Source organism: Lepidochelys olivacea, assembly GCF_965140295.1.
Source record: "Lepidochelys olivacea isolate rLepOli2 genome assembly, chromosome: 7".
NCBI classification, from domain to species: Eukaryota; Metazoa; Chordata; order Testudines; family Cheloniidae; genus Lepidochelys; species Lepidochelys olivacea.
This window is the reverse complement of record NC_140417.1, coordinates 114,654,139-114,666,341: the sequence shown is the minus strand read 5'-3', so window position 1 is coordinate 114,666,341 and position 12,203 is coordinate 114,654,139. Positions and strand designations below refer to the sequence as shown.

The 12,203-nt window shown below is 38.9% G+C and overlaps 1 protein-coding gene across 2 annotated transcripts in view; it reads left to right on the top strand.

The window, feature by feature from the left end:
- CASP7 (caspase 7) overlaps nt 1–11,956 on the top strand; it is a 37,124-nt gene extending 25,168 nt beyond the window's left edge. For both annotated transcript variants that reach the window (XM_084635277.1, XM_084635276.1), the window contains 5 exons: nt 3,663–3,811; nt 5,042–5,170; nt 5,578–5,753; nt 8,169–8,307; nt 9,642–11,956. In XM_084635277.1, coding sequence (XP_084491403.1) covers nt 3,663–3,811; nt 5,042–5,170; nt 5,578–5,753; nt 8,169–8,307; nt 9,642–9,865 — 817 coding nt within the window. In that variant the 3' untranslated portion in view covers nt 9,866–11,956. The remainder of the gene's footprint in view (nt 1–3,662; nt 3,812–5,041; nt 5,171–5,577; nt 5,754–8,168; nt 8,308–9,641) is intronic.
- Nucleotides 11,957–12,203: the final 247 nt, after the last annotated feature.

Sequence of the window (12,203 nt, the reverse complement as noted above, 5' to 3'; positions counted from 1 at the left end):
TCTTTTAATCCAGACAAAGTTGAATTAAAAAAATGGGGAAATTGCAGATTTTGGATTTCAGTGATGCAATATGAAAAATAGAAACTGATACTGAGTGTTCCTATTCAATCTTTCTTGTAATAGGAAAATGAGGGGACATCCATTGAAACTGACAGGCAAACAATATAAAAGTAGTAAAAGGAAACACATATTTACACAACTGATAATTAACCTGCCGAATTCCCGAAACAATAAATTATTGTGACCAGGGAGGTTAGTAAAAGCAAACAACAAAAAAGACATTTATATGGCTAATGAGAACATCCTCAGTTAAACAAGTTGAAGGATAAAAATGTTTATACATTTATAAAGCTTCATGCTTCCAGTCATAAACCAATTTCTCACTTACTAGTTTTAGGTAGGAACTTCCGCTCTGGGCAAATTCTTACATAATTGTCCATTATGCAATTTCTTCTACCTTTTTCTTATATATCTTGTATTGGGCTCTCTCAGACAGTAGATTTTTATCTTCTGCTGCTAGAAAGACCATTGATCTAGTCCAGTATGGCATTTTGTATTTGCCATTTGGGTATGTGGAGACATAGGGTGATCGAAAAGTTGGAGTCAAATAACAGATTCCGTGGTATCTGGGTTGAAGATCCAGTATGGACATACACCACAAGTTTGTTCCTTAGTGATTTGTCAGGCATTGGCTTGGACTATGACCAGGAGGAATTTGCTAGAATTGCTTTGTTGGCTGCCAGTAAGTACACTGTGGGTCTGATCCTGAGAGGTACTGAGTGACTGTCTTGTCCCTTCAGTTTCCATTGAAGTCAACAGAACTTGCAGGTCCTGCTCTCTTCTCAGAACCGTGCCTTACATGTCACGCAGGAACAACAGAGAAATGGAATACATTCTTGCATGTCTGGAGAAGATCTCACACTGTGATAGGGATCAGTTAAAATATTTGATGGGGACTATATAGCTGGGTTTTGGGAAGAGTACAGGTTTTTATATGCAGTTGGGAAGACAATGGATTTACTGGATGCCATGGGAAAGTGTGTCAAGGAATGTTCATGGGATGGGTGCATCCTGTAAATTAACAATAATTGTGTGCTGATGCCACTTGAGGATGTTATATTGCATGTATCAACAGTGCTTCTTTATTTAGGAAACCAGTTAAAATATTTTTTCTGTCAAAACCAAAAGCTGCATAAGCCTGAAACCATCATGGGTTGAGGACGCTGTATACTGTGCATTTACCTGGATATAAAATTTTTAATGCTCTGCTCTTATTTTGAAATTGCCTTTCCTAGCATCTTTGCCAGATCTTGTGTATTACTGCAGGATCAGATTACAGACGGGAAAGATAATTTTAGAATAAAATAAAAATTGAAGCCCTCCTTGAAAGTCAAATTTAATAGTCCTATATTGTGGAGCTAAATGTGGATAACTCTTTCTGGTACCTCCACTTAGGGCAAAGTTGAATAATTGCCTTGACTGTTCTGATTGCTTCCAAAGCCCACAAACAATCTGAAGGAATGAGAGTATCAAGCAGGCAAATGGCTGACTACCAGAAAGTTTAACTTTGAAATATTAAATGCTTTTGAGAGTCTCCATAACTAGAGACAGGTTTCAGAGTAACAGCCGTGTTAGTCTGTATTCGCAAAAAGAAAAGGAGTACTTGTGGCACCTTAGAGACTAACCAATTTATTTGAGCATGAGCTTTCGTGAGCTTTCCGATGAAGTGAGCTGTAGCTCACGAAAGCTCATGCTCAAATAAATTGGTTAGTCTCTAAGGTGCCACAAGTACTCCTTTTCTTTGTGCATAACTAGAGACTATTCAGGAGCTTTAGTAATCTAAGGATAAGAGAAAGTGGAAGTACAGTACCATAATGAATGGTGCAGCGAAGGCCTCCTAGGTGCTGTCCCTTATCAGCAGAATAAGAGGACACTTGAAGTTAAAGGACGACCATTTAAAAATGGAAAAGAGATTGCATATAAAAATGACAAATAGCATTAAGAAGAGCAGCCTGGTTTCTTGCTTACCCTGACCCTAATACTAGAGCAAGAGGGCACTCAAAGCTAAAAGGCAACCATTTTTAAATTGGGGGGGAAAAAAGAAAATGCATTTTTATAGACAACAATTAATCAACTTGAGCTCTCACTGCTGCAGGATATGGTTGAGGCAAATAGCTTGGTAACTTTCTACAACGGCTTAGATAGAGGAATAAGAATAGCAGTAGTAGTTAGGTTAATTAGGCTAAAATTGCAAGGATATAGGCCCATCATCCTTGTATGATGAACCTTTAATTCTTTGTATTAAAAAGAAATTTCCCCCTATAATATAGTGTTGAGGACTGGAGATATGCCTTCCCCTGGGGCATCCAGCAACAGACACTGTTGGAGGCAGGATACTGGACTAGATAAACCTAAGAGATCTGCTGATTCAGGTCCTCTGCCCCCTCCCTGACCATCACTTCAGACGTTGAATATGATCCAAAGTTCACTGAAGTCACTGGAAAGACTCCCATTGGCCTCAGGGGGGGTTAAATCAGGCCCTTTGTCGACTGTTATCATCTGACTTTTGTTTTATAAGCAGCGCAGAGGCTATAGGTAGTTTGCATTGCTGTAGTCCCTGTGTAGGAGACCTTGCCAGCACCAGATGCCTACTGCCAGACCCCTGCCAACAGACTGATCAGGCCCCATTGGCTCTACCTATAGTAAAATCAGGGCCTGAAATAGCAGCTAACTTCCGATACACTTCCCCCACCTAAAATTAGCTAGAGGAACAACTTTATTGCCGTGGTTTTGTTTGTTTTAAAACTTCACTTACAGTAAAAACTGTGAGTAATCTTCCTGTCATCTCTCTATAGAAAAGGTCCTCTTGACTCTAATACAACTGAAGTCTTTCATTACTCAGGAGGAAGTACAGTATGTAATTACATGAAAGAAGTGTATTTTTATCTTTCTAAAATTTTGTTGTATTATAAGAAAATCATAAGAAGAGTGCTGTTCCCAGGTGTAGTGCACTAGCTTAGGTTAAAGATAAAAAAAAATTGAAGTCACATTCACTTTCTATAATAGGCATTTGATACTTCATTGGCAGACAAAGTTTACATATGTCACTAGGTCGTATGTTACTTTTAGGAGTGGGAACATTTTCATCCTGCGTTGTTACTCCCAGGGCTTGTAGAGCAAAGGGGCCTGTTGGGTCAGTCCACTGGCTCCTGCCAGGTCATAAGGTCAGCTCAAAACCCTCTGGCTGATTTTGGGGAGCAGCAGTGGATAGCTCCAAAGAAATCCCAATCATTTCTTCCTTGAACTGTTCCTTGAACCCTCTGGCTGATTTTGGGGAGCAGCAGTGGATAGCTCCAAAGAAATCCCAATCATTTCTTCCTTGAACTGTTTGCAGTGAAGTAGGCTGGTAGGTTGTGACTGGGACCATAGGCTGCAGGATTGTAGTTCCAACTGGACTCCCAAACTAAAGGATGATGATTGTGACATGCAGGGTCAGAGTTTTTGTATGGGATGATCTTTACAGGTCTAGCTAGAATATAGAGGACTCTGTAGGTAAAAGAAGAAGAAAAAAGGTAGGGTGGCAGCGATTCTGGAATAAAATAAGGGGCTACAGAGCATGTGATTTCTGTCATTCAACATCCCTTCTGGTTTTGTTCTCACAGGAAAAAGAAGAATGGACAGGAACAGCAGCCAGAGGCCCCTGTTGATAACCAGTGCCGAATTGTTAACCCAACATTCAAGTATAATATGGACTACAAGAAAGTTGGCAAATGTATTATTATAAACAACAAAAATTTTGAGGACCAAACAGGTATTTCTTGTGCTTGTCTCATGCTTCAATTTGTTTCCCACCCTCTGCATTAACGTTCTTTACAATGGCTTTAACATCAGTTGATGAACAAGCCCTCTTCCCCGACACACACACTTTTTTCTTTTTTCTTTTTTTTTTAAAGACATGGAACTTTGATAAATATTTTTCTTGCGTGGGAAATTGCTTTAACCATTTCTCTGCCTACTTAACATCTATCCACTACAGCAGTGCCCAGAGGCCCCCTTTTGCTATACCATGTGGTTCATGTCTCAAAGAACTTACCAGCTTGCTTTACCATGTTATCCTGTGCACCCAGCTTCCATGCTATGTTGGTAAAATTTGAACTTTTTCCATGACCTCCATCCTGAATTATAAATGTCCCAAGCGGTCATATGGGCCAATGCTGTCATAGGCCGAAAATCCAAATTGAGCAGTATGTAAGTCTTCCCAATACAATCTGGAGATTTCCCCTCCCCCTTACCTGGTTTATGCCGCAGAGTGGGTGTCATATCTTCACAGAACAAAACCAAATTACCTTATTAATGCACACAAGAGGGAAGGTGATATTATATAACATTTCTATTGTGGTAGTGCCTTGGAGCCTCCTCCAGATCAGAACCCCTTTTTCCTAAGCACTGTATAAACATAGTAAGTGGAAGTGCTTGCCTCAAAGAGCTTATATCCATTTCCTTTGTATGGGAGTTGTTGGGGATTTCTGGTCTGCAAGGGAGGGAGGTTGAGGACATGGGACTAAATTAAAGTTGAAACCTTAACTATAGTTTTTCTGACTTCAAAGCATTTTGTGGTTTGTGGTTTTGTTTGTGTTTAAATATAACAAGTTTGTTTGTTTGTTTTTTTAAAAAAAACTCTCCACACCCTCCCATTGTTCTTATCTTTGAATGCTGTACACATGAGTTGTACTGCCTAACCACACCAGAGAGAGAGAAGGCCACAGGCCCTACTCTGCAAGATGCTGAGGATACGAAGCACTTTGCAGGCCCAGGCCCATTTTAACATTGAACCTTGCATTATTTTAAATAAAAGCTAAAAATCTTGCAGGTGGATCCGAAGATAATGGGGTTATTTGTGAATGTTTGTTTCAAAATCACGTCACCATATTCTTTTCTAAGCTAGGCAGTAAATTATAATCTAGAAAGTCACCTGTGACCATTCAAGTTATTTGCTTTGCTTTGTGTGTAGCCAGCTGTGGTGTTCTTCATTTTCTGCCAGGTATGTTTACACGCAATGGCACCGATAAAGATGCTGGAGAGCTTTCTAAATGTTTTAGAAGGTTAGGATTTGACGTTGTTACGTACAATGATCGATGCTGTTATGATATGAAGAAATTACTCAAGCAAGGTAACAGTTCAAGTTCCTCGTGTTGATGTACTTTTCCATATAATAAAAGACATGGTATCAGAACAGACTGAAGCTTTCATGTTTTTCCCCTTAATTCAGAGCTATTTTATTCCCTGGTTTTACTCAACTGAGAAAGTGGCCTATGCCAGTTGCTCTGCCTGCCCAGATCTTGGGTCTGGTACAGAGCTCAGTCCCTGCTCCCCGGATACTCTCCCAATTATCCACAAGTGGTTTGTTTCCCCTCACATGCAATCTGTGGCACTGAAAAATCACTTCCCTGGTTGGAGTTGCATAGAAGGTCCCACTGTACATCTAGTGCTGCAAAGAGATGCTGTTTATAGTTCTTTCACTTATATTAAGTTTAATGTGATTTCCTTTGTGCTGAGAAAATGTTATTTGATTTGCAGCTGCAGATGAGAACCACAGTGATGCTGCTTGCTTTGCCTGTATCTTTTTAAGCCATGGAGAAGAGGGCTTCATTTATGGCACTGATGGAATTTTGGAAATCAAGGATCTGACCACATTCTTCAGAGGAGACAAGTGTAAAACTCTGATAGGCAAACCCAAATTATTTTTCATCCAGGTAACAACCTTACAAAGTAGATACTTCTGGGAGGAAAAGAGTTACCAGTTTACAAAGATGTTTGACCAGCAAATCGTAGATTGGAGGGTAGCTGGCTATAGATGTTGTGCATTTGACAATATATCACATGTGTATATAATACAAATGTGTAAAAATGTACATATTTTCATTGCAAGTCTCTCCTCCCAGCTCTTGTATGTTGCTTCTCTTCCTAGATGGTAATACAAGCTCTTCAGGCGGAAGGATTGTCTTCCTGGGTGTGTAGGAAGAGCTGAGCACATTGTAGATGGTACCCAAATACAGATAGCATTACTGTCCAAATTTTTGTGACCACAGGTTGTCCCTATAGACTATTGCATTCTATCAGGAGAAATCTGTGCATGCAATTATTATAGTGTATTATTACATTATACATACAATTAATAATGTTTTACTGAAACTTGTCAGTGACCTGCTGTGCTGGTGAAAGGTGCCCAGTTGACAGCCTAGGGGACTGAAGCCCCCTATTTATCTGTTTAGTATGTAGATTTTGGGGTGGCAGCAGGAGTGAAAGTTCCCTTATGCCACTCCACCATCTTCCCTATGCCACTCCACCTGTTGTGGAGGGTAAGAAGTACAGCATTTCAGACTCTTGGCCCTCTGCAGATTGCCAGCAAGAGTGTGAGAGTGACACTTGTGGTGTGTACAGTTTCCCAGTACAAACAACCAATTCCTTGCACATAGTCCTACCAAACAGCAATCAAATGGTAACAGCTTTCAATCAGAGATGAGCTTTCATCAAGAGGTGAAAAATACTTGTCTGGAGTTCATTCCAACGTGTCAACTCACCACACAGCATAGCTAAATAATAAATAAATAAATATTAAAAAAAGAAGGGATTTGTATTTTGTAATTGTATAAATGTTAAACATGTAAAGTACTACAGTGGCATGACAGTGAATGACTTTGGTACTAAGGAGAACATATAATTCTGTACTTCATTGTTACACTGCACAGTAACATTTACATTTCTTGTAACTGTGATAAATAAAGGGCGGGTAGCTCCCGTTTATGGACACCCAGCCAGCAAGTTAGCTATAAAATTCCTCTTAGTAGCTGTTCTCTACTCGCTTTACCTGTAAAGGGTTAACAAGCCCACAGGTAAAGTAAAAGGAACGCACCTGACCAAAAGAGCCATTGGGAAGGTAGAACTTTTTAAAATTGGGAAAAAAACTTTCCCTTTGCTGCTGTTCTCCGGAGAAGGAGACGGAGCAGCAATGCAATAAGCAGGAATGCTGCATAAGGCATGAACCAGGTATGAAAATTCATCAGATCATACGTAGAATTACTTATTTGAAACCCCGCAAATATGTAAGTAAATTAGGAATGTTTAGCTAGACTAGGGTGACCAGACAGCAAGTGTGGAAAATCGGGACGGGGGTAGGGGGTAATAGGAGCCTATATAAGAAAAAGACCCAAAAAATATGACTGTCCCTATAAAATCGGGACATCTGGTCACTCTAAGCTAGATGCGATCAGGTTTATTCTTTATTTTGGCTTGTGGATCTCCTCTGTGGTAACCCCAGATGCTTTTGTTGGCTTGTAACCTTTAAGCTGAACCCCCAAGAAAGCTATTTTGGGAGCTTAATTTTTGTAATTTTTTCTTTTAAAATCTAGCAAAAAGCCTAAGTTCCAGATGTATTTTTTTCGTTTTTGTTTTTAATAAAATTTACCTTTTTTAAGAACAGGATTGGATTTTTGGTGTCCTAAGAGGTTTGTGCATGTTGTTTGATTAGCTAGTAGCCACACCTAATTTCCTTTGTTTTCTTTCTCAGCTCTTCCCCAGGGGTGGGCGGGGTGAAAGGGCTTGAGGAATTCCCAAGTGCTCCTTCCTGGGTTCAAATGTGTTTTTTTGCATTTGGGCGGTGTCAGCATTTACCAAGCCAAGATGAGAGAAGCTGTAACCTTGGGAGTGTAATATAAGCCTGGAATGGCAAGTATTCATTTTTAAAATCCTTGCGGGCCCCGACTTCCTGCACTTGAGGTGCCAGAGTGGGGATTCAGCCTTGACAGTAATTTACGGACATAATTGATCATCCACTCAAACTAATAAACTAGTAGACTAGCCAAATTGGTTATGGTTTAAAATGTTAGCGAACACATTTTAACTAACCCAGTTCTAAACGGGATTTTGTACTTTGTGTAGATAAGGATATATCGTGTTTAAAAATGTATCACTAGTTGTGGCCAACCCTAGACTCCCCCTACGGTTCAGGATGATCAACTAACACACTTTCCAACAAGACTTTCCCTGTCTATACTCGGTGCAAAGTCCTGTTTTAAATTTTCAGTTAAATCACAGTAACCAACAGTTTTTAAAACATGACCAATTTTCCCATTTTAGACACGCTCTTCTTGTCTTTACCATGTTTTCAGGCATGTAGAGGATCTGCATTTGATGACGGGATACAGACAGATTCTGGACCTGCCAACAACACGGGGGTAACAGATGCCAATCACAGATACAAGATTCCAGTAGAAGCAGATTTTCTCCTTGCATATTCCACAGTGCCAGGTAAGTAATGGGAAAGAGAGGCTGACATCCATATGCAATTGGCTGCATTGGCAATTAGGCATGCATTTTTGCACCTGAACTTTAGAAATTCAGCCCCTAAGTATGGATAAGTAAATGTAAAAGAAATTGAATATTTTGGGACAAAATCATTTGCCTGTTAAGTATATTTTCTTGTAATTTTACTGAGTGACAGTTTATCCATTTTATTGTGGAAAGGATAATAAATAGAAGTGCCAGACTAGCTTTCTTTGCCTTTCAGTACTTCACTTACCTCTGTTGTTCTACTCTTCTTTTTTAATAAAAAGTGTTATTAAAGAAAAAATATTCTGTATATCTGTAGTGCTCTGGGAATAGAAATTATGATGTTTGGTGGCGGTAGGAGTTAAATATAAAGTACACAAAATAAAGACTACAAAGCTGAAAATGAAGTTCTGGCCATGAAAACTTCTTTAAAGGAACAGAAATAAGTTGCTTAAAATACATGCTGAAGTATAGTGGACTGAACATGGGCATCAAAGTCAATAACTCCTGAATTCTAGACCAAGCTTTGTTGATGACACACTGTGCAACATTGAGCAAATCATAAACTCCTCAGGTCATAAACTGCCCCATTTACCCTGCATCAAAGGGCTGGAGTGTCATAAAGGGGGCTCTGAAAGCTCCAGAGGCAGTCAGGGGGAAATTCTCTGGCACTGGTAGTCTGGAAGACAGCTGAAAGGCTGTGTTCTGAGGACCCTTTCCAAGTCCTGGCATAGTGGGCATGTGCTGGTAAGGCTGCAGAACACAGCATATCCTCAGATGCACAGCACAAAATTTCATCCCTTAAATCAGTTTCCCCATTGGTGAAATTGTAATAGTGATACCTCATATGGGTATTGTGAGGCTTAATTAATTATAGATACTATCTTGATGATGTAGAATGTGCTGTATAAGGGCTAAGAATTATTAGCTTCTTTTCTAAATTGCTTCAAAAGTGGGTCATAACATAAGAACATAAAAATGGCCATAATGGGTCAGATCAGTGGTTCATCTAGCCCAGTATCCTGTCTTCCAACAGCGGCTGGTGCCAGATGCTTCAGAGGAAATGAACAGAACAGGGCAGTTTATCAAGTAATCCATCCTCTGTCCAGTCACAGCTTCTGGCATTCAGAGGTTTAGGGACAGCCAGATCATTAGGTTGCATCCCTAATATTCTTGGCTAATAGCCATTGATGGACCTATCCTCCATGAACTTATCTAATTCTTTTCTGAACACAGAGTCCCATTCCCCTCTACGTGCCAATAAGAGAGGAAAGATAATCCATGTGCTTTCTTATCTCTCTCGCTCCTTGTAGGTTATTTTTCCTGGAGGAACCCAGAGAGAGGCTCATGGTTTGTGCAGTCTTTGTGCTCCATGCTAAATGATCATGGGAAACAACTTGAGATAATGCAGATCCTCACCAGGGTCAACTACATGGTGGCCACAAACTATGAATCAAAGTCGGATGACCCACGCTTCAGCGAAAAGAAGCAGATACCCTGTGTGGTCTCCATGCTCACTAAAGAACTTTACTTCTGAAAGCATATTCAAAGAGTTGATGTTAGGGCACGCTTCCCCCCTCTCCCCCCAGGAGATTTTATTGTATACTCGGTGCATATCTCATGATTTGTACTGGCTTCTTATATTTGGAAAACGTGATGTATCCGATTGCTGAGCCCTAATCAAGGCTTTATAGGAGGAAAAGCAACTCTGGACCAGACCCTCAGCTGATCTAAAGTCCATAACTCCATTTTCGTATATAGAGCTATACCGATTTAGACTAGCTGAGGATCTCATCCTCCATACTTAGCAGCAGAGAAAGACTGGAACCTGTCCTCCATATTACTTGCTCTGTACACTCAACTGGATGCTGTTGAATTCTCTGTAGTAACTTTTTTCAATTTTATGTTTCATTTTCTATAGTTTGATTTCCCCCCTCCCCCCATCTCAGAAGTTTTGGAAAACAAATCTTTTTTTTTCTGTCTAATTTTGTCCCTTCCATTTGATTGCTGATATTTTTGACTTCACATTGTTTCTAGTACTGCATCACTAAAAATGTGTAAGCCTTTCTACTTACTACTTCATGTTTAAGAAGAGCTGTATAATTATACATACAGTAGTTCTAGGAACCAATGTTAGTTAACAGTTAAAAGGCAGCACAGGGAGAGTACAGATTGCATTGGGGTGTGACTAATGCAAATTTTGTGGATGATGATTTATTTTTGCTGCTTAATTTCTCATTGATTAAATAGTGGATTTACAAACATTGATATTTAAAATCCAGAGAACAGTTCCCTCTAGCAGCTCAAAATTAGTCTGAGTTGGATCTAAATAAGTTGGCAGTGTCCCCTTCTAGCTTGCTTTCATTAGAAATCTGGTGATTGTATATACAAGTGTCTTTTTGCAAATCTTCCAATTCTACCTCCTTTTCAAAAAAAAAAACAACTGTTCTTGTAAAACGTAGGAACTACTTGAGCTATATCTTTTTCCAAGATGGAAAAACTGCAGTGTATCGACATTCAGATTCTTGCTGAGTAATAGTTATTTCTCTTGACTTGGCGTTACCTTTCTTGTATTCTGTTCAATGCTAAATAACTGGATAGCGAAGATGCATTGTAACTCAACAGTTATACCAAAAAAAATGTTTTGTCCGTCCAGAGAAGTTAAACAATTCCGGAAAACAGTATGTCTAACTTTTACATTAAATACTAGCAAAATAAATTCTGGGAATCTTCCATTAAATTACTTCTCCCCAGGAACAACAGCTCTTCCCTGAAATCTTCGTAGAGCAGCACCATTTATGCATCACTTCTTATTACAGTTTGTGTCCTTAAAAATCTAACCCATAGTTGGGGTGGGGTTTCTGATCTCAGACATAAACCTCTTTCTCTAAGAAAAATAAAGAATAGTGACAGATATCCTTGGTTTACAGTGCTCTAAAATTTACTTAATTATAAGTCAAAAACAAGACAGGTAAATAAAGAGAACATCTTTAGAGAGTTGGGTAAATAGAAATGTAATGTTAATGTGGCAAAGATTTTCATCCAATTTTCTTATCACACAAGTAGATTTTTGCAAACTACATATAAAATGTAAAAGCAACCTGAAACAGTGAAATTACTGATTTTTGCGTGTAGGTTATTCAGATTAGGAAGTATCTTGTTCAGAAATAGTTTTAAAATCAACAAAGAATCCATTAGTAGGTTTTATTTTAAAACACATAATTTTATTGTTGAATAGAAACAATGACATTTTTCAGTAATAAGTGTGATTATTTAAGTTGAGTTTGTCTGTTTGTTCCATTATGCATACACTGAAAGTACTTCATAGCAAGGTAAACATTAATCAGGTAGCAGAACTGCCTTTAACTGCTGTGTTGTCTTTCTTTTTTTCCTTTGGATCTGAGCTAGCAAATGCTTGAGTTCCTCTTTAATATGATCTCTCATGAATATTCAGTAGCTATCCCAAAAATGTGAGGCTAACCAATTGTTCACTTAACTGGTAATGGGTGAAGTATTCTTTCTTTTCCTAATCAAAATATACAGTAGGGTTCCTTGAAAACTTCTAAAAATATGCATATTAGTGCCAAGTTTGTAAGTTTCAATATATTTTCTTACTGCTGTGACAGAATGAGGCACTTTTTCTTAAATTAAATCTACATGTCTGTGAATTTCATAAATAAATATTTTATGGAAAACTTGATCAATAAATAATTTAAATTTCCTGCAAACGTCTACTTGAGCATCATTTCAGGTGGTAATGCAGAATGCAACCTCTCTTCAGAAGAGATGATGGGTCTTTTGTGCCTTTGCCTACATGAGCTTTCCAGCCATGCTGTCATAAATATAAAGGGAAGGGTAAACCCCTTTGAAATCCC